Source organism: Pagrus major, chromosome 24, assembly GCF_040436345.1.
Source record: "Pagrus major chromosome 24, Pma_NU_1.0".
NCBI lineage: Eukaryota > Metazoa > Chordata > Actinopteri > Spariformes > Sparidae > Pagrus > Pagrus major.
The window spans coordinates 18,035,491-18,058,487 of NC_133238.1; the positions used below are offsets into that span (position 1 = coordinate 18,035,491).

A 22,997-nucleotide genomic window follows, 5' to 3' on the forward strand; every position below is an offset into this window, starting at 1 on the left:
TACAAAATGGCGGCTGGTTATTCCTTTCCCAAAAATATCTAAAAAATAACTCCTCTCACTGTATTGTTTTCAAACTTTAATCTTATTTAAAGTTATCTATGGATGTATTCTTCCATATATTCAGTATAATACAGTTTCACTGGGAGTTAAGTTTGTACATGGAAATTTAAAAAACAGTCAGTTACAGTACTAGGCCTACAATATACTGTACTCATCTGAGCAGAAAAGCTTATTTTTGTACTTTTTTAAATGGAGTTTGGTACGCTAGCCCAGAATTGTTAATTTAACAACAATTTAGCATAGCCTCTTCAACATGGCAGCACTGGTGTGCCTAACAATTTCATTTAGCTGCACCAGCATAAAAAAATTAGGTGCACTCAATAATACATTTTAATTTAATTTCTGAACACATTATGTTCATGTTTGTAAACAGGAATAAAAGGTGCAAATACATGTTTTTCTTCATTTAAATCACAGCACATGCAACAAGAAATGGCATTAACCCAACTTAAAAAAAAAAATTAAGCTGCTAAATTTCAGGTGCAGCAGTACAAAAAATAAATAAAAGTGTTGGTGCATGTGTGACCAAAACAGTCGCATAATAAACTATTAACTGAATCCTCACACATTATTCACAGGGCTCCAGACTAACTTTTTTGTTTGGGTGCACCAGCACATCATTTAGCTACACCCAATAACACATCATGTAAATGATTGTTAACAGGAATAAAAGGTGCAGATACATGTTTTTCTTCATTTAAATCACAGCACAAGCAACAAGAAATGGCGATAGCCTAATTTCAGGCGCACTAGTGCAACCGATAGAAATGTTTAGTCGCACACTTGACAGATTTTTAGATGCACGTGTGACCAAATTAGTCGCACCCTGGGACCCTGATTCACTATCAATCGACTCACAAACCTTTGAAGCACACAAATGTGTCCTCATATTGTAGAGTCCATGTATAGATTTGAAGATTTTAACTCCCAAATATGGAAGAAACAATTTATATCTGTCAATTTGGTGCATTTCCAACAGCTTTATCAGCCTCAGAAGGGCACGACTGGGATAAAACTTAGCTCCACATGTTTTATTCCAATAGACTAACATTCCCATAATACATAAAAACAAGAACCAAGCATTACTCCACCAATAAATCTTAATAATTTTATTGTCTTTGTTCTCATGATTTTACAAATATGATACTTCTGCAATTCAACTTTAACTGTGCAACACAATGGCATTATGGACTGTTAAACTTGACATCCTGAGGGACGTCTGTGACTCCAGGGAGCTGTGAATCCTGCAGACCAAAAGGCCTCATCTCATTTATTTTTTTTTTAGTGTCGTCCGATGAGTGTATGAAACAAGAGTCGCAGATATTGAGTGTTACATCCGGCCTGTTGGGTTTCTTTGTCCGCAGGATTCACTAGCAGCTTACACATTTTTTTTTTTCCACCACTGACGTAACGACGGCTACTGTCCCTCCTCCCCCACAGGTCAGAGAGCGACTCCTCAGATGCGGGCTTGGATTAAGTTGTACAGTCTCTTTGGATGAGGCTGGTGGTACCTGGTCAGAGCTGCAGGGCTTGCTTGTCTTTTTAAGAATGGGTGATCTCGCCACGAAGGTTTTTTGGGACACCAGCACAGATAAGAACAATGGCATGCAAGACTCACATACAGACCCACTTGTTATTATTTCTTTTTTTTTTTTTTTAATAGAAAATAAAGATTCTGACATAAGTACAAGCACTGAGCCCTCGCAAACACCCAACAGCCAAGCGTATTGGAAACTTTACGGAGGACGAACGACGCCTAAACTGACGGCGTTGAGAAGTATCGGGGGGCTTGCGACGGTTAGAACCATTTCAACACAACAGCTGGTTTCTTTTCATAATCAATAAGTCCTGTTTCAAGGACGTAATACATCTCACATTTATATTATTTCTTCTTCTACACCTTTTTACTACAAATGTATGTGCTTTTGAGTTAAAACAATTTGAGAAAACAAAAAAAAAAAAAAAGAAAAAGAAAGATTTGTAGTTCAACGACACTCCACCCCACTCTGGCCAATTTATTGCAAATGAAGTGATAACCTCTGAACAGCAACACACACTTCAATATGGCACAAGCATCTCAGAAATGACCCTAAATGCATCGTCGTCGTCGTCGTCATGGGTGAATATCAAAAACCAAACCACACCATATCTAAAAATATTAAGACATTAATCATCAGTAGAGCAGAAAAGAATTTTTTTTTTTTTAAATCCTCGTCGAAACATGCAGTCTGCCGCTCTGCAAGCAAGAAAACTCGATTCTGGACCCCTTGGTTAAAACGCCAAAAAATAAAAAAAGTGTCTTGGTCTCAAATGCATACGAACACTGCAAATGATTAGCCTCGCCAGTCGAGCTTATATACTTCTATTATGCATGACAGGAGCTGCAGAGTAAGACTTCAAAATCCAGGTCATTGTGCGGTTCGAGGATCTCGCTCTTTTATTTCGAGGGCTGGATGATTCCTTCTCCTGAAACACGGCCGCGAAAGTGAAGCACGTAGTGATTAAACTTGCCCCGTTGAGTTAGCGTGGTGCGAAAGAAAAAAATAAGCAAAAAAAAAAAAAAAAGAACGAGTTAAAGCACACTCTCTGACGTCTTTCTGACCCACTGTATCTAGCTTCGTGTGTCACCTTTAAGACATTTGATGTGCTTTTCTAAGTGAAGTCAGCTTTGGCACACTCCCTGCTGAGGTACCTAACCAAATACTTTGTCAAGTACGGAAACTACTGTTTGTTTTCCCCACCGAGGATATCGTTGTTGCATTATACGTTTTATATATAGAGGAGTATTTGTCTCTAAAATGTCTCTGGAGTGTTAAGGAGAAAATCTACACGTGAAGGCGTTCTCCTCCAGCCCTTTCTCCAAGGCCGCCCTTCTCAGCAGCCTCGTCTACCTTCCCACCATTTTATCCCACTACAAAATCCAAATAAATATCGTTTAAAATAAGGGCAAATTGGTAAAACAAACAGAAAAAAAAATGAAGCAAAATCAATGTAGTGGCCTCATAATGTAACACAAAACTCTCAGAATACAATAAATCCATCACCGTCCAGTCCTCCGCAGTCAAAGAAAGAATCAAAGAAAGAAATATTACAGGGAAGGATATATCTAGAGTAGTGGTTGTTTTACAATGTCGAGAGAGTGACTGGGCTTCAGTTCGTCATGTAGCAACTTCTTTAAAAACTTTCCTCTCTTCGCCCGGAGGTGATCATGCTCTGTTCTGATCAAAGTCTTTGACCTTTAACCCATGGCTCCCCTCCCTCCCCATCTCCCTTCCCCATCAAACATCACACGCTCCTCCCGCCTCCTCTTCCTCATCCTCCGCTCAGAAAGGGGGGGATTGTTCAGTCGGCGTAGTGCATGATGGACTCGACGTAGTTGCCCGGGAAGAGGCCCGTGGTGCCGTTCATCACGCCCTCGTACCAGCCGTCGTCGTTCTTCTTGATCACGTAGATGATGGCGCCCTCCTGGAACGAGAGCTCGTCCTCCTTGTCTCGGGCGTAGTCGTAGATGGCCACCACTGCGGGAAAGTAGAAGAAGTGTAACTCATACTGTGCAACAAACTTAGTTTTAAAAGATATTAAAAAGACACTGACCAGCTGTCTGTTATTGAAACAGCAGCTGACGTTATTTTGAGAGAAAGGTGGGGACTCTTTCATATCAAGAACATCCTTGTTTTTATGTGTCGCTGCGGTCGCACTAATCAGAGTTTTGTGTTTGATGATCGACCACACAAGAGCATCATGAAGTAACAAAGAGCCGGAGGAGACTTGGAGGTTTAAAAGACGATGCTGGGAAAATCGTTGTTGTGCCTTCGTATTCGAGACACGTATCGTACCTTCTGCAATCTGAAAGAATAAACAACTTTGTGGATTTTCTGCCTCTTGAGCGAGCAGCGGCGACTCACCTTTCTCCAGGTAGGTACGTGGAGCCCAGGGCGGGTCCTCCTCGGCGTAGGGATCACTATACTCCACCACCGCCGACTCCTCTTCATCCTCGTCGTCCTCGTAGTCCTCCGGCGGAGGAGGAGGAGGTGTAGGCTCCTCGAACACCGGCTCCTCGGCAGGTGGAGGTGGGGGTGGCACGTCTGAGACTACAAATAGTTTTCAGGCAGACGGGAAGAAAACGAGGAGCAATTAGAGGCTGAGAAAGACGACTGAAGCAGTCAGAGACACAGACGACTGACTGGTATCTCATGCAGTGGAGGAAAGAACAGAAACAGTTCATGCTGGATGCTTTTAGACATTAAACATTTAGATCCTCAGAACTGTGTTTTATTCATCATTATAACCACAGAACTTTACTGAAACTGAACTGGAAGAACAGAACGTCCAAATAAAGAGCGGTGAGTCATGACAGGAACAAAATGTCCACACACCACATGCATTTAAAGGAAACACAGAAACACGATCGTGCTCAGGAACAAAGACTCAAACATGCTTCATTTTCACTCGTTTAACTCCAGTGAGAAAATATTCCAACGAAAGAGGACGAACACAATCTGTTGGGGAGAGGACTTCAACGAATGGCGGTCATGCAGGAGGGGGAGCGAGGGTCTAAAAGCCACTTACTAGTCTCCTGAACTCGGGCCACAAAGCCCATCAGAGGCAGCTGAGGAGTGATCTGCATGGAGGGGGGAGGGGGCGCGAGCGGGCCGGCTATATCACCAAACAGTATCAATACACAGAGATGGAGGAGGGCGGACATAAGAACAGCAAAGACACGAGAGAATGAGGTTAGAATAAAAAGGTAGAGCACAGTAGAGAGTTTAAATGCAACAGTTACAGCATGAAAACAATGATTTTAGCAAAGCACAGACCTGAGAAACTCATAATTATTCATTTTTCTTCCCACCTGTGGTCTACAGGAAGCACAACGTGAGATAAAATATGTAGGACAGGAGCCGCTGTGGCAGAGAGTCGGTCCTAGAAACTATTCGTATAATCAGTTAATCATAAAATAGTCGAAATATTTACTCATTAATTGTTTTGCCTGACCAACGGTCTAAAACCTGCTTGCTCCAATGAAGATATTAATTCAAAATGTATTTATTTTCAAACTAGGCTAAATATAATGATGCCTGTATGTCTTCAGGGGTCTGATCTTGTTCACAGGTATTAAATTAGCTGTCAGCGGTCCAAAAACTGATACCACCAAGTATAGTAATCATAAAAATACCAGTAAAATAACAACAAATGCAGGAAATAGTCTTTTTAAAATGAAAACATGATAACGGGCTGTCCTGAATACCATTTTTACAGGCTTCGAAGCCTCGGGGAGAATTATTAGGGAATATTCAGAGCTTCAACAGGGTGGACGAGATTACTTTTGGTGCAGGCGACGCAACGTGGCCTTCACCAACAAAACAAACTTACAAAAAAACCCAAAACAAACAAAGAACAACCCAAAATGAAGCATTCGAATACTGATTTAGACATCAATTACCATGGCAACGGTAGAAGCCTTCAAGCTTCAACGCCTACTTCTTCAAAAGTTGTATTAAAAACCACTATCAGGCTGAGGCAACTACACAACTGGCAGAAAATAAACCTAAAATTTGGGCAGAGCTTCGTTAATGTGAATATTTACTATTTTCTTCGTCTTTAACGAGAGTTACATCTTTGAATATCTTTGTGTTTTTGACTTCTGGTCAGACAAAACAAGAAATTTAAAACATGTCAACTTGACATCTGGGAAATTTTACAAACCACAGACTGATTAGCTGCAACCTTAACTTACTTTACATTTTATTGGTTACTCTGCCAAACAAAGCGCTCAGAACATTGAACAAACAGGTGCTGCGTCAGTTTTAATAGACACAAATGTGACAGAAATGAACTAAAGGGCAAAGATAATGTCTGTCTGGCGCTATAAAAAGACAGTAAGTGGAGGACAAAGATTGCAAAGAGCAGTGAAGACAGACGGAGAGCTGCTGAAGAAGTGAAGACAGTTGAGTTGATGTGAAATGACGGAGCAGAACCACACAGGAGGTCTTTTCATAAAAGATGCAGATGCACAACAGAGTCAGAACTCTGGAGTCTGGAGGCTGAGGGAGAAGAAGCTGGACTCTCTTCTGATCAGATTCATTCATTCTTTTAAATCAAGAAAGTTATTTTGAAGGACACGTCTGGTGAAATATTCACCACAGCTCCTGTAAGCGGTACCTTGGTTCTGGGCGAAGTGCGGCCCACCGTTGAGCTGGGTCTGGTTGTGGGGCATGCTGGGCTGACCGGTGACGGACGAGGGTCGGCGGTACGGCAGCGAGCCTCCCACCTGCTGGGGTTGGGGCGGCTGCGCCGGGCGGTTCATGCTGTAGAACTGAGCAGCACCTGAGAGGAAACACCAGGGGGCAGCAGAGAGCCATTTAACAAGAGTGGAGAGGAGGAGGAGGAGGAGAGGCTCCTGAACAGTGAGGTCACTTTAATTCAGCTTCTTTCTGTTATATCTTTAAATTTAATGCTACATTCAACTTCAATTTGGTACAACATGTCATATTTTACAGAAATAATCCTGCAGGCTGTCATGTAAAGAACAAAAAGTGCAGGAAACCAACGTTTTTAGATTCCTTAATTCATCGTCTACTTCCACTTTACTAACCAAATCTGATTTTTTAAAGAGAAATGAGTGGAAGGGGAGAATAACTTTAAAATCTCCATAATTCATCAATATCAACATTTGGCTAATAGCGTCCATTTTCCCCTGAGAACAGCAGCAGTACACATTAACTGATGATTACAAAATATCCAGCCACAGAAAGTCACTCGCACACAAAAACGAAGAAGTACACATGACTGTGCAAGCATTTCACCACACAGCTCATGCATTAAACATCAGAACATCGTCGCCGTCAACACGGACACAGGCAGCTGATGAGAAGCTGTGAGGGATGAAGAGAGGACGATCCAGCAGAAAATGGAAAAGTCTGAGGTGGATGGCAGAAGAGCTGCACACTATCCAGACAGTCTGGTGAATATTGTGAAGTGGAAAGCTCCACAATGACATTTAAAAGTGAATGTATTTTATTTAGCACAAGACTGGATAGAAAGACTTAATTTGAATACTGAATATTGGATATTGTATTTTTCGGATTAAGTGTGCAGCCCCCTTGAGAGATGGACACTGACCTGCTTTTCCTGGTTTCATATTTTTGTATTTTAGAAAGAAGCAATAACCTTTAGTCTCAGCAGTCCGCGTACTTGTTGCTCTCGCTACGGCAATATCAGCTGCTACGATTAGACAAAACGAGGCTGATAAAACGAGCAGTCAGGCTGAAATTCAACCATGATGTTCTGTCAGGAGATGCAACGACTTAAACCAGCGGTAACTAAGGAAAAGTGTTATTTGCTAAGCTATAAAAATATAATTTATACGTCTGTTTTGTTTCATACTTTTGTTAAATGTTCCATGTTTTATCAGCTTTGTCAAACTCTGTTTTTAAAAGATTATTATTATTACTATTAAAGATTTCTACTTATTTGGATTAAATGTGCTGTAAAGTCAAGTTGAAATCACAGGTATCCAATTAATTGAAGATTCTGACACATTTTTACTTCCTTGACACTAATAATACAGATCTTGAAGATGGATTATAGAGAGAAACCTTGTGATTTCTGAGTCAGCAGGCTGAGCCACATGACGACATGCTGGTGGATGAACACGTCAGGGTCTGTCAAGCAGGAGGTTGCAGGATGGAGGGTGTGCAGAGGAGCGGGTGAGCTTCACCCACCGGGTTACACTCACCTTGTGCAGGGTTGCCGTAAGGAGCTGTGCCAGTGGGGGCCGCAGAGGCAGGGAGCTGGGGAGGGGGCGGGGGTACAGGCGGGATCTCTACAGGGGGATTGGGGGCCTGTGGGGGGCCGTCTAGGGCGGAGTTGGGGGCTCCGGGGGTGGTGGCGGTGTTGGGGGAAGGTTTAGCTGGGTTGGATGGGACGGGGGCTGAAACGGAGGTGTCGAAGGCGAGGATTGAAGAGGTGAAAGAAGATAAGGAAGGAGAGAAAAGGTAAGTGAGGGAGGGTCAAGACAAGAGAGTGAGAAGGGAGGAGAGGAGTCCAGTAGATCCAGAGTTCCTACACTTCATCACTTAATCTAAATTTTAAAAAAGCATGTAGGAATCCCGGATACTAAACAAAGATTAGTCAAGTTAGTTTCGGGCACACACACAGATATCCTGCAGTCAGCTGCTCGGAGAGGAAACAGGAAGCGGACGTTACCTGGGAAGGCGGTGGGCGGGGCTGGAGTCGGCACGGCGATGGGCACGCCCACGCTGCCACTGCCGCTGTTCTCTCGGCTGCTGCTGCGACTGCTGCTGGGGTGGCTGCCTCCGCTGCTCCCACTGCTGGTGGTGGAGTAGGGCAGCAAACACGTCAGACCACAAACACTCACACACACTCGCTCACACCGTCGTGCACTCACACTCTGACTAGATCCTGATGCGCTAATTGTTTTTCAGTCAAAGTAAAATGTCTACGTGTAGCCGTTTTCGACCAAAAACTTCCAGGAACTTTGGGAGCCACAGGAACAAAAGTCAGGAACATAAGAGGATGTTTTCATGTATTTTTTCATCTGCTATACATCTTTCAACCTCAAATAGTAAAATGTATCAATGAGGGTAATGAAAGTTATTATCTGCACTCAGCACATGTTTATCAGACCTGTATGACTAACAGCTGAAGAAGTCAGAAGCCATCATATCTGACCCTTCCTGCCTGGGTGGTTTTCTATCTCGCATGTCTCACCCTGTGTTGTTCCCGTTTTGTTTAGTGCTACTGCGGCAGAACAAATCGCCCCTCAGGGACGAATAAAGGTCTTGAACCGGAGTTTGAACTTGTGTTTGATCGATCGGATGTCCTGCGAACTCCGCTCGGGTACTTACGAGGAAGGGGAACTTCTTTTTTTGCACAAGGACGTTTGTCAGAGGAGGTTAATTCGAGGTGGGGTCAAACTTAAAAATTAGAAAGCATATTTCTAACCTTGAAAACATAACTGTATAAACTTTCAAGTTACAGGAATCACTGGATGCCCAATTCTGACACTGAAAAGGTGAGAGTAGGGAGGGGTTCAGCAGCATTTTGACTGGACCATACCGACGTGTTTATTCAAACAGTTGAGGTCTTGAGTTCCTGAAATGGTTCCCGAGCTCCTTGGAAAAGTTCCCGTGGTTGAAACAGACTAATACACAGATGATTTACGGAATAAAACTCCTTACATTGTTCATCTTTCTTATCCTGTCTTGTATTTCAGTTTCAACACGTGCAACCAGCCTATAATAACACAGTCTTACTCAGTCTTCTGGCTTCACAGTAGCTCAGATTGTTAATGCGGCACCCTCAAGAGCATCGATGTGTTAGCGTGAGCCGTTATGCCTTTGAAATGACTTATGTCACAGTGATAAAAAAAGCAGCTGGAAAGCCTTGCCGAGGACACATGACACAGGTGATGCAGCAGCGACACAAAGACAAAAGACAAAGATATGACACGCTCTTTAAAAAAAAGCGGGAAGCGTCAGGACACATGGGGCGAACGTTTTGTACGACAGAAGAGAGCCCATGGCTGAGAGATGAAGAAAATGAGCTGTGGATGGAGCGGTGCAGATAAAGACTCGTGCTGAGAGGAGAGTCGTGGGGAAAGTTATCTCGTCTATTTCCGGACCAGAAATAGTAAAAAACATTTGGCCGACAGATGGGGCGCAGTGACGAAACTTTCCATGTTGTTTTCCCCCAGAACCCCTCCATGCTTTTTACTTCTGTCGTGGCAGACAGGGGAGTCTATGAATATCTCTGCGTGTTTGTGATGAAAGGGGCTTGTCTTGGGAGATGAGCTGACATTGGGTTGACAGGACTGTGGGGGCGACGCTGCCTATTAAATGACTATTACCATAGGAACCTGCGTCTAGCCGTGCTAAATGCGGCTCAGTCTCTACCTCGTCCTCGTTTCTTTGCTCTCATCTGAGCAGCGAGGAGAGCAAACAGGTGAGGGATTTCCAAATGAAATATCAACCGGGGGCTTCCCCTGGGAGCTGTTGCACAATGTCGGTCAAAATTGTGACTTAAGGTGGAATAAAAGAAGAAGGGAGCAGAAGTGATTAAACTTTCCACGAGGAGTCATTTCAGAGAAGAAGAAGAAGGAGGAGGAGGAGGCATGTTCAAGAGCTGGCTCGCTCTGTAGGTGTAGAGGAGGAGGAGAAAAGTGGGGAGGAGGCAGAAAAACGTGTTTGAGAAGTGTACAGAGGCATGCTGGGAAGGGGGAGGGGGGTACCTGTACGTGCGGTTCCTCTGATTAACGGATGCAGTGCGTGCAGGGCTCTGCTGGGGGTGCGCCATGTTGCGCGTCGGGCTCGAGACGTAGTCGTTAGGGACAACGGGTGGACGCACCGGCTCAAGCGTCCTATAGGGGGAGTGGCGCCTGCGAGAGGGTCAGGAGGACAGGAGTCGAAGGGGAGGTGGGGGGAAGGGGGGGAGAGGGGGCATCCACAGAGAAGTGTAGGGGAGGAGGGGAGGAGGAGGAGAGCAAGAAACAAACAAGTGCAAACTTAAAAAAATGGGGCATGACAGGTGGTGAACATCGGGGTTGGCTGAGGTGAATCCACAGGCGTCGTCGGGCGGAGTCAGGACGGAGAGCAGCCGCTGCTGTCGGCTAAAAATCACATTTCCACCGGATGTAAACTGAATGTCGGCTCAGGTGTAATGACAGAAATGTTGATTATCTAAGACGGTGAAAGAAAAATGCTGTAAAAACTTAAGTTAAAGTCATAAAACAAACGATATCGGGGTTAAAATATTACTTAGTAGAAGTAAAAGTCACCAATATGGATATTACTTCAGTAAAAGTCTTAAAATATTTGATATTAAATGTATTTAAGTAGCAAAAGTACAATTTTTCTGTTTGTTTTCTGTTCATAGAAAGTATATTTCTCTTTAACCTGGGACAATTTGGTTGAAACAATAGTAATAAATTGTATATTTCTCTCCATCTCTATCTGATCTGCATAAACGATGAGAGTCTGTATATTTACTACACTCCCTTTCAATCGTCAAGGACATTTTCATGCTATGCTTTCATGTTTCAGGAGCACACCGAGGGGATTAAACCATCTTCCTGAATGTCAAACACCTTTAAAGCTACTTTCAAAGCTACTTAAGTTGCTTCTTGCTGTAAACATACATTTATATTTTGGCAGATGTTGACCAGCAGCTTATATAAGTTGGTCCTTCAAAAAACAGATTTAAATGCCAAACTCTGTATTCACTGCAAGCTGTTCACTTTGGTATTTAGTTCAATTGTTTCGTCCCTTTGACAAAAAGACAATTTAGGCTTGAAAAATGACAGAAGTGGGTGTTTTCAGCATCGCTTTTGTTGTCTCGTCTTGTTGTTGTTTTCAGCTAAGTAAGAGTAAGATTTTTCAAGTAGCCAACAGGATTAAATTCCCATCTGTCCCCAAACGAGAGTCTGTATATCCTGAACCAGAAGTGTTTTTTTAACCCGACAGCAGCGCCGTGCTGATGATGTCCTCAGCTTTAAAATTGGGGGAAAAGAAAGAAAACAACACAACCCTGAGTTTTATTAATCTGGGCCTGAAAATATGTTCTGGCATGTAAATTTCCCAGCTGACACAGCGGGGTGACCCATCTCTGAGCACTGTTGCTATGGCAAAAACATCGCTATGAGGAATATGGGGCAGCCAGGAGTGGGCGAGCTGGGTCACAAACACACGACTGAAAGTAAATTTGTAAAAACAAACAAAGAGGAAGTTGAATAACGACAAATTAATGAAAAAAACCACAAGGAAGATGTCCGCCCGTAGCCACAGGCTGCGGCGGGAGGTGCATCAATGGAGGGTTGGAGCTGTGGTTGATCGGCATGCGTCTTGAAGGGACAGAGACACACACACACACACACACGCCTCTCAAGGTCAATATGAAGGGGTGGACACACTCCATCACTCACAAAGTCAGACGCAGACAGAGGGGGCTGACACACACACACATTTTCACACACAGAAACACAAACAGCACTTGACGCACGGGGAGATCCCGAGGGTGACGAGAACACAACGTTTACGTGCTGCACTAGAGTCCCTGTGGGATAAGAGATACCTTCAACAGTCAGACACACAGAACAGGAAACATCCAGAGCAGCTCGGTGTGCAGGAGCTGAGACATTACCAACAACGAACAGTGTTTCCCATTAACTCGACTCTTATCTTGAACAGAGTGACACACTATCAGGGTGAGAAAAGACCACACGCACTACTGACTAAACAAAATCTATCCAGGGTAATCAGGAGGTCGCACTCTGATAACAGCCTCATTGAGGCACACGATGATTTAAAACAAAGCAAATACATCAGGAAACTCAGTGAAATACATATTTAGGAATGCTTCGCTGCTTTATCTGGCACATTCATGACCTACTGGCTCGTGACAACTCTGCCATCAGCCTGTCAGGCTTCATAAGTAGTGAAAACTTTAACTCATTGTACTGTACAGCAGGCTAAAAAGGCCAAATTGTTTTATTTATAAACACTGGCATCTGTATTTGAGTGCAACTCTATTAATATTCAGTCTGTAAGAGCAGCAACATTGAGTTAATTCATTGATGAGTAAATCAGAAGAAAGTCAGTTGTCTTGATTTCCTGCTTTTCTTCATCTTGAATGATGTTAAACTGAACATTTTTGGGTTGGACACAAACAAGTCACTTAAATAAGTCACCATTTTTTTGAAGGTCATATTTTTCTATCAATAAATAAATAGAAATATAATCAGAACAAGATGGATTGTGAAGATAATTTGTTATTTTCAGTCCCGCTGTTTGCAAAACTAATCTGATATGGAGCAAACTAACACTGAACTCTCATTAAACGTTTAATGACACAGCGCATTGTGTGAGCCAGCCTGAATTGTAAACACTAATGAGTTTCTAAATGTTTGACACGGCCTGTTACCGAGGCTGGATTTTCATCATTTAGCCACTCTGCCTTTGCCAAATGCCGAGGCAGCAAGACAATCAAATAAAACAATGATTGCAGGACATATCTTTGGCATTTCTGTAGTGTGGTTTCTTGTTTTTATGGGCCAACATACACAGCAAAACTTGTATATCTGCAATAAGAAAACCTGGAAAGTAACATCGGCTGAATTAGCATTCCTGAAATACGCTCAGTCGCAGCAGTTTGTTTCACTTGTAAAGTGAAGCAGAACAAAGTGAAGACAAAACGTGATCTGTCTGACAGCTGCTGGTTATTTCCCACCCTGATTAGTACCGCCATCAAGAACTGTTGAGTTTCTGACGGTGACCTTTGAGCCAACGTTCCTCCTGTGCCCTGGCATTAGACAAATGCCAATAAAAGGTTGAAGACTGGGAGATGTGAGAGCTCACCACCTGCACAAATGCCTGCTCAGACTCTGGACTCAGTCTCAACAGACGGGGCTTTCCAGAACCAATTACATGCCTTCTTTGTATTTTATCAAACTGCACGCTGAAATGTGACAGCTTCATGTTTCGAGCAGTCTTTACTTCTGTTAAAATGTCAAAGTTTTCAGCCTGAGGCGGCACGCTGGCTGTGTGGTTAGTACAGTCCTCTCACTGCAGGAAGGTTTGCTTTAAGACCGGCACTGTCTGAATCGACTGAAGACTCAGAGCTGACCAAACATGTAAATGTGCCTGTTTTATCTATCTATGACCAGCAAATGTAGATTTCAAGGTTAAGTCAGATATGTCTGAAGTCCTAACATGTCAGCAAAGCTCCTTAAAAAGTGCAAGAAACCTTAAAAGTGTCAAATGTCAGCATGGAGTTTGGTGTGAAAACCTCTCCTGCATGAAGAGAGAGAGAGAGAGAGAAGACTCCCAACTCCATCTCAGCAGCACAGATAAAAAAAAACAACTAAAAAAAAAACAAAAAGCAGACCACTGTGAGAACTGGCACTGAAATGCACTTTAAACCACCCAGAGGACGCTAATTAAACAAGGAGGTGATGATGAAACTGGGAGCAACCAGGTCCATCTGAAGGGGCTCGTGGTTGCTCCCCCGGAGCCACAAAAATACATTCAAGTCTCTGACGTCCAGCTGAACACAAGGTGTCGGCATCGTTACATACCCAAGGGTCCCCTTCCCTGACATGGGCGGGCTGGGGGGCTTCTGTGTGGGGGGGTTGGTGCGAGGGAGTCCGCCGCCTCCTCCGGCCTTCATGTTCTGAGCGCTGGCCTACAGGAGGAGGACAATACGTTGGTTAACCAAAGATCGCTTTAAAACGTATGAATTAAACACTCACAACATGAACTGTTTGACAATTTGAGAATTATATTTATTCACCTTCTTGTCATGTTTGTTAAATATGAAGCTGGAGTCGGTGACGGTTAGCTTAGCTTAGCTTTAAGACTGTAAACAGAGGGAAACAGCTAGCCTGGCTCTGTCAAAAGGTAACAAACTTCACTTGCTAGCAGCGCTGAAGCTCGCCAATTAACATGTTATATCTTGTTTGCTTAATCCACAAAACAAAACATGTAATTAGTGCATTTCAGATGTGCTAGAAGGCAGATTTTTACTACCTTTGAACCAAGCAGGGCTAGAAGTTTCCCCCTGTTTCCAGTCTTTATGCTAAGCTAAGCTACCAATCACCAGCATCATATTGAACGGACAGAGATGAATTTCTCAAAATCTCAAACCAGAAAAGTAAAAACAAAAATCAAAACAAACAAAGACCAAAACAAACAAAGACCAAAACAAACGAAGACATCTCTCACAGCAAAACAACTCATTCAAAACCCACAAAAACACCTCCCTCGTTCGAGGCTTTTACTTTGAAAGTCTTACCTTAAACCTTTGCAACCACTACGGTTGATTATAAAGATTAAATTAGGGCAAGCAGAAAGAGAGGAGAAGAAGAAGAAGAAGAAATCAGAGGATTAATGTGTGAAGGAGGAGAGACAAACAACAATTATTCATGCATGTGCTCCATGAAGCCAAGCCGGTTAGATTCGTCCAACAAAGGCTCAGTGTTACAATCTAAGGAATTTGTTCTTTGAGACCTTTGTGAGGTCGAAGCCACTGATTCGATTTTGGGCAAAAACAAGCTCCTCTTTGTTCAAACAGCCAGTGAGAGACTAAAGCTTTCCAAAAAAGATCAGCCACTAAATGAAATAATCAGTGCAGAGGAACCTGTTTGCAGCAGCAGGTGACGGATAAACACAGAGCTGAGTTTATGTCCCGGGTGACATCAGTTTCCCAGCCTGATGAAACGCCTGAGTCATTGATTATTTCTTAAATTACTTGTCACTGAAACCCAATAGTGATTGTTTGACCTCTAAACGTCCTCACCATTATGTTTCCTGCAGTGAATAACCCACTTCAACACAAACACAGTCCCATTTCAGACATTTTTTCGAAGGTCTCATCGCTCTGTGACTAAATAAATTCACATTAAAACTCCGCAGCAGATGTTCTCAAGCTTTTCTTGCATGTGAATCCTTCATTTGAAGCCTCGTCAAAGAGAGCACTTCAATCAAATGGTTATTTTTTCCCTTTTCACATTCTTTTGATCATTTTTAGAGAGCGGAAGAGGTAAAACTACACAAAACTTCTTACATAAAAAGTAGAAAAACTTATTTTCTACCTCATAATTTGCGTACATTTCCATCAAATAATGACTTTATGTGACCCAGATTATTCATTTTTAGAGACTTGAAGAGGCCAAACTACACAGGACTCCACACAAAAAAGAAATAGATTTAAAAAAAGGTAGAAAAAACCTTAATTTGTGCACATTTCCATCAAATAGTGACTTTGATTATTTGCTTGAATCCTCTCTAAAAGCCTGAAGGTTAAACTAACAACAGCCTTGTACAAGAAGTTGGAAAAGCAAACATAATTTGGTGATTTTTAAATTATTTTCTAGCCCTTAATTATTACTAAACCCCAGGCAGGAAAAAGAGCAACTTAAAAACCATCTTCAAACACTGATTATCATCAAATTAACCTTCTAACTGGCTTGTAGTTTGTGCTTCATGCCCAGATTTACTTCTGCTAATTTCCCGCCCACACATCTGTCTCACTGAGAGCCAACAGAGCTTAATTAAGGCCTTTCCATTCCCATTCACAGCCCGAGTGTAATGATAAAATGAAGGGGGAGAGGAACAAAATGACCACCTTGACTCCGTGGCCCATGTCGTCCAGCATGCTGTAGTCGATGGGCTTGCGGATGTAGCGCACAGGCCTCTCGGGATTGGCTGGGGCGATGATCTTGTGTGTGCGGGACGTGTTCTTGTTGGTGGTGAGGATGCCGATCTCCCGCCGGGCCACCTTCTCTTTGTGGATGTCCACCGTCTAAGGACAAGAGGCAGAAGAGAGGGTGTTTCTTTAACTTCATGCATGTTTCTTTTCAATTTAAATACTATAATAACCAGTTGCTGCCTATTTTCTAAATCCTAAAAAGCTGCCTTTTCTTTATTATGAAGGAGAGACAGCTCAACTTAATCCAGCGTTCCTCCACCCTTTCCCGAGTCAAACTTCAATGTGCATTCTCAAGCTTTTCCAGGAACTTACATCCCTGGTAAATGACAGATTTATAGACATATATATACGCAATTCAAGTCATGATTTCATCACATTAAATCCAATGTTTTGTGCTATAAACAACCAGAATTATCAAGTTGAAGGAAACACAAATAAGCCTCATGTTTCTAAATGCGTCACCTGTCTGAACGCCAGAATAAAACTATTTATTTTCAAGAAATTCAGTTAGAATTTCAAATTAATTTCAAGCACTTTATCCTCCAGCCTTGAAAACAGCACATTAAAATTCGAGTTTTTCAAGGATTTTCAGCACCCGTACAAGCCCCGTTATCCAACCTGTGGGATCAGCGTAACAAGATTTTTTTAACCCGACCGTGCCGCTCCAACGGGCACCTACACATTTGCCCGCACTGCAGATATACTGAATTATACATGCACACATGTGCTGTGCACATTCACCAGTAAAGCTGCGCTCTATGCAAGGTTTCCACTCCACATTGTGACAGTCAATTTAATCACCATTCATCAGGATATTAAAAGAGAGCACACGACCAAAGTTATATGAATGAAAGTCCAACAAGTATTTCACAGGATGAAGTCTTTAGTTTCTTTCAAACTTGAAGATAACCATGTAGTTTATCTTCATTATTCTTTGCATGTGAGCCAAGAAGCTACGACTATATACCTGTGAGATGTGGTTGATGGAGGACTCCATGCGGCGGAGCTGCGACGCCTGGATGTCGAGCATCTGCAGGACATTGTTGGCCAGCGTGTTGATCAGGTAGGCTACGCTGGCCAGAGACTGGGTAGTGTAGTTCTTGGTCTCCTCCAGCGCCCTCTGCTTGTCTGGAGACTGAACGAGAGAAAAGGACAGAACTTGTTTAAAACATACAGTGTATTTGCATTTTTACAGTGTGCAAAGGAGGCCGTCAGTCATCCACACCGAGCGAGGAGGGTAAACATTTCGCTTATCTTGTGCAAAGATATTTTGGAGGCTGACTCCCACACGCTTTCCAATCCTGTAAGTCTAGTTGTTGCAGCTCTTATCTGCCCTCAGGTTATGACAAAGAAGTTAAAACTACTGAATAACTTTGTTGTGACATTAAGACATTCAATGCTGAATGTAAACCCGAGGGGGTTTACTTTGATTTACAAAACCTCAAGTAAATATCATCCCTGTAAAAAGAGAGACACAACGAAAGGATCCAGGAGCAGATCAGCTCCGTATCCAAAAAATTAAAACCACCAACAGGAACCTGAGCGAGATCTGTGGCAGGAGGTTGGAGGCAAACTGCTGCTTCAAAAGGTTTCAGAGCCACGAAGAAACATTTTCCTCAAGTAAAGAAAAACTTTAATGTCTGGTGAAGTATTACAGCTGCAGCCAGTGTGAAAGGAGTCTTCAGAGGCGGCTGCTCGGGCCGTGGGTACAGCGTGGGCACATCAGCTGGAGCATCAAAGGCCAGATGGATCAGCTAATGTTACTGCTGGGAAACCGCTCCTTACTGACGCTGACTGTAACGAAGCACAACGTGCAGTTTAACTAAAGTGGCATATCTATAATCAATGCAGCAAAAAAATGCCAATACATTGCCTGTTCCTGCCTCTCAGGTGTGAGGATATGGAGGTTTAATTTGACTTGTGTGATGATAAACTGACTACCTGGACTGTTGTCACACCAAACAAGCTATTTAAGACGCCACGTTCGGCTGCAGGAAACATTTTATAGCAGAAAAGCTTCACTCGAAAAATAATCAAAAGATTAATCTGTAATTAAAATAACTGTATTGGTTGAAGCCCTTAAGAGAACCGATAACAGATCAAACATTCGATGATTCCTGCCTCTCAGATGTGAGGATTTGCAGATTTAAATTTGTCTTGTCTGATAATAAACTGATTATTTGAGGGTTTTTTTGACTGTTATCACACAAAACAAGCAAATTAGCAACCGGTCACTTATTTAAGGCATTTTTCAAGCAAGAAGACGAAACACTTGATGGTTCCTGCCTCTCAGGTGTGAGGATACGGAGGTTTAATTTGTCTTGCGTGATGATAAACTGACTTTCTGCTGACTGTTTTCACACCGAACAAGCAAATGAAGATGCCACGCTGGGCTGTAGGAAACGGTGATGATGGCACTTTATTAGAATAATAATCAGAAGATTAATCTGTGATGACAGTAACTGTTATATTAGAAAACATTTGTCCTTATTTTTTAAGGTCCACATACAGTACTAGCTTTAACCGGCCGGCTCCATTATCTGATCAGATATTCAGCATTTTCCTGATTACTGATCTGATCAATCATTTGATGCTTCCTGCTCCTCAGATGTGATGATTTTCTGTTTTCTTTGTCTGATTTTAAGATAATTGATTACTTTGGTGTTTTGGACACATCAATGAAAAACTGAAGAGCATTTTTTTCAGCATTTCCTGGAGTTTATATCAATTAATCTGGAAGATAACCGGCAAAGTAATCAATCATGACACTCAACCGACAACCACATCCTTCTGCAGCAGATTGATTACAACACGCTGCGGGTCACAGCAGCTTTCGGGTTGTGATTGGATATCGACTAATTGATTGATTTTGTTTGATCTTTTTAATTTAACGTCACAGTTGAGGTGCGAGAGCCAAATCTGGGGCTTCCTATAGATTTTTTTTTGTATTTCCGTCCAAAGATATTGACAAAACGTCGGATATAAATCAGGAAACGGTCACGATGTTAGGTTTAATTTCACTGCCATAAAACACTGAAGCTGCAACCTGAGTCGTCTTAGTTTTTTGGCTAAACTGATATTAGAGAAATACAAATAAAGGCTGAACGTAACAGCACAATAAAGCTACAAGCAGCGGTGTCCCCACTAGTTCAGACAACAGCTCCCTCAGCTCGCGAGAGGCACAAAGTGCGATCCGGCCCAACAAACCATCGGACTGCAAACAAACAGCATCATCTGAGTGTGGAGGGCGCAGCATCGCTGGAGTATGAAGACAAACAGGTTATGTGGCAGAAGTGAGGAGCTGAGCTGCAGCTGCTGCCTGCAGGGCACGAAAGACACATTTCTGATCTACGAGTCACCCTCTCTAATAGACCGGCGGTGAGACGATGCATGTACCAGAGTAAGATGTTGTAATCCTCAGGTTGGTGGCTGGAGATGAAGGAAAATCCAGCCCAGTCGGTGACATACTTTACATTTTTGGGGTCATTTAGTTAAGAGCGTTTCTCTCCTGATACCAAAACCTCAACTCAAGAGTATATCCTGATGCAATCCTTCCTCAGTGCTCAAAATCTGTTGATTATTTTCTCGATTAATCGATTAGTCGTCCTCAAATGTCTTGTTTTGTCCACAACGCAAAAGATTGTGACGTGTTTCTTCTTTCCTCTTACTCAAACTGGTTAATCAGGAATTAAAATAGTCAGCCATTCATTTTAACGTCGGTTAATCAATCACTGCAGCCGTACCACACTGTTTGGAAATCACTGCAATCATTTTTCTGTAAGGGAACATCACGTCCTGCTGCGACTGAATTAATGTAACTGATGGAGGAAACGTTTCACTCCCTAATCTTGGCACGTGCCCCAGAAATTGAGTATCAGTCGGGCTCTAACTCATATACCTTTACTGTCATGCCATGGTCATGTTAGACCTTAAAGACATACTGATGCTTTTTGGCATCAGGCCTTCGTGAGGAAGTCACAAAAGTTTGTTTTTAAAGGTCTAACACGACATTGCCATGACACGAAAAGGCATTTAATAGCTTAAAAGTGAGTGTCTTGGAGTTTTCTTGTGATTTTTCAAAGAGAATAAATGTGATTTGAGAGGAGTTTAAGAAACAAAAGGTCAGGAAAAAAAGACAAGAAAAGAAAATTCAGTGTATTTCTATAACAGGGCTGGATTTATGTGACAATGATGGAAACGGTTAACGACTTGCAGTTATATTACAGCCTTCTTCTTCTCGTCTCCCGACCACTCAAAGCGCTTTTCAACACTTGTCACATTCGCCCAGTCTCCCCCACATTCGCGCACTAATAGTAGGGCTGCCGCGCACGGCGTCGACCCACTCATCACGACATTTCTACACCGAGTCGTTCACACATCCACTCACACACCGGCAGAGGAGCCATCAGGAGAAATCTGGGGTTTAGTATCTTGCCCAAGGACACTTCAACACGCAGCCGGAGCCGGGGATGAAACCAGCGCTCCAGATATAGTTGACAACCTGCTCTACTTCCTGAGCCACCGCCGCACAGTCGTAGTGAGGAACAGAAAATGTGCGGCACACTTAAGATAATTCAAATGACAAATTTAAGTGTCTGACCACGATGCAATGTTGGTATCAGTATTATAAGGATGTTGTCAAGGTGGAAAAAACTACTTCTACTATCTTGTTTTGTAGGCAGCACTTCTTGTTTTAATGCCGTTTGTTTTCCCCAAATTGTTTTGTGTGATTTAATGCCACATTTTTATCTTCTCCAGCTGGAAAATGCTGCTGACTTTTGGATGAAATCCATCCACCGAGTCTGACACAAGCTTTTCACATCTGAATGAAACAACCTTCCTCCTCAAGTGAGAAGACAAAGTAAGCCCAGGAATAACTTCATCACCATCAGACTAATACTTTAATACTGAAAACCAGCTAACAGGTTCAACAAGTGTCCATCCCTACATGACTAATGTTACAAGAAAACCCAGACGTGGCTGGGAAGAAGTAAATTAGGGCTAAGACGGAGCATCCCTCAGACAAATTCTTGCGTCCAGCTGATCTATAAGTGGTAATACCCATCTGACAGCAGCTGGGAAAACATCGCAGGGTGAGAAGAAACCAGGGCAGCCTGCCAGACAGCAAGCTGCCAACATCCAAGGGGCCTCCTCCTCCTCCTCCTCCTCCTCCTCCTCCTCCTGCACGGGGCATCCTGTCAGACCTGATCAGCCCTGTTCATCAAGGATGTCACATTTTCAGCATCACACCTTGTCAAATCCTCTCCCGGCTAACACTCTGGTCCCAAATGAGTGTGATAAAAAGGGTGGGAAGAGAAAGCTCAGGTAACCAGGACTGCTTGAGAAAGTGAGCACAGGGCTGCAGAATATCACACAAACCAAACCCCATGCAATTAAACTGCACTTTAACCACACGTTTTATGGGGATTGGTGACTCTGAGATGCAACGCTACACTATCATACCCAAGCCGAATGACACTTTATGAATGGAGATAACACATTATAGCTACACAGGCTTTATAGGGAGCATTTTTAGAGACGAAAAGCCATAAATCAGGCGTATTATACCGCTGTAAGTGTTTCTGCACAGCATCATAAATCAACGCCTGTTAGTGATATTGTCACTGTGGTTAATCTTCTGTCAACCAAAGCTCATTAGAGATTAATCTGGCTTCATATCCCGCATCTCCGGCCGCTGTGGTGGCGGTGATGGAGCGCAGAAATTGATTTTCACGGTGCCTGTTCGGTGATTTTGGACCGTGGGGTGATGCCGAGCAGCTGGCTAGCAGGCGAGCTAGCAAGCTAACGCGATAGCCCCACGGTGGATGTACAAGTCACACACACAGCGATACCGATGGAAAAATTAAGCCGCACACACACTGTCGACATACATCGACGTGAATGTGGCGGGAAAATGACAATTCACGCGTCGGTTATGTGACGAAAAACGCCACGACTGTGGTTGTTTTTGCGTTAGCCGAGGCTAGCTAGCTAGCTAGCGCGCTAAACACGGCTGCATCGCATCGGCAGCGTTAGCAGCGGCAGCTAGCCTAGCATCACTTCGCCCCGCCAGTTGATGCCCCGACAAATAAAACAAACTACCCCGCCTCCTCCTCCGCCCGCGTGCGGGAAGCCTACCTGGACATAGTTGCTCTCGCAGTACTCCGCGACTCTTTCCAAATTGGTGAAACTGTCTAGCAGCGCGCTTCGTCCTGCTGGAATCTCCTCTTCCAGTAGCATTTGTAGCTCCGCCATTTTCACATCTTTAGCAGAGCGTAGTGATGCGCGCGCGTGTGTGTGTGCGTGTGCGTGGTGTCGGTGTGTAAGAGCTCTCTGGCGCCCCCCGCGGCCGTGTGCTGGTACTGCAGGCAGAGGGCTCTCCCAGCAGCTGGTTCACTGACATTAATAATGTTTAAAACAGAAATGCATTAAAATCAGAGCCACGGATGCTGGAGTGCTTTGGTGGTGAGCAAAATAAGCCCTTAAATGTCATTAATGGGGTCGTAAAAGTCGTGTTTTTATTAGTTTTCAGCTCAGAAATGCTGTAATCTTGTAATAAAAATATATTTATCTCCCGAGGGTGATCCCTCTTTTATTACTCCTCCTCCTCCGCGGACTCGGTTAAACTGTAGCGGGGCCTGTCTGATGAGGAAATAGAAACTTGCCCAAGGGCCCTACAGAAGCACAGATCCTCACCGATAAAGGGCCTCTGT

The 22,997-nt window shown here is 43.2% G+C and overlaps 1 protein-coding gene across 5 annotated transcripts; it reads right to left on the reverse strand.

Moving 5' to 3' along the window:
* Positions 1-1,154: 1,154 nt before the first annotated feature.
* LOC140992350 (abl interactor 2-like) lies at positions 1,155-22,558 on the reverse strand. Of its 5 annotated transcripts, XM_073462658.1 has the most exons (11): positions 22,423-22,539; positions 17,252-17,419; positions 16,201-16,377; positions 14,153-14,259; positions 10,313-10,459; positions 8,268-8,393; positions 7,799-7,998; positions 6,223-6,387; positions 4,630-4,716; positions 3,966-4,151; positions 3,310-3,578 (listed from the first exon to the last, which is right to left on the reverse strand). In XM_073462658.1, the coding sequence occupies exons 1-11, from the start codon at positions 22,537-22,539 to the stop codon at positions 3,403-3,405; spliced, it is 1,656 nt and encodes a 551-aa protein (XP_073318759.1). In that variant the 3' UTR covers positions 3,310-3,402. The 5 variants fall into 5 exon arrangements, with proteins under 5 accessions (XP_073318755.1, XP_073318757.1, XP_073318759.1 ...); XM_073462657.1 differs by lacking the exon at positions 7,799-7,998 and having other exon boundaries at positions 8,269-8,393; positions 22,423-22,551; XM_073462654.1 differs by lacking the exons at positions 4,630-4,716; positions 7,799-7,998 and having other exon boundaries at positions 1,155-3,578; positions 8,269-8,393; positions 22,423-22,558.
* Between the last annotated feature and the right edge of the window lie 439 nt (positions 22,559-22,997).

Excerpts from the sequence above, each read along its gene's own strand:
- LOC140992350 (XM_073462658.1), bottom strand. The coding sequence starts at position 22,539 with ATGGCGGAGCTACAAATGCTACTGGAAGAGGAGATTCCAGCAGGACGA. Across the intron at positions 16,378-17,251 it reads CCATCAACCACATCTCACAG|ACGGTGGACATCCACAAAGA; the intron begins GTATATAGTCGT and ends TCTTGTCCTTAG. Across the intron at positions 14,260-16,200 it reads ACATGGGCCACGGAGTCAAG|GCCAGCGCTCAGAACATGAA; the intron begins GTGGTCATTTTG and ends CTCCTCCTGTAG.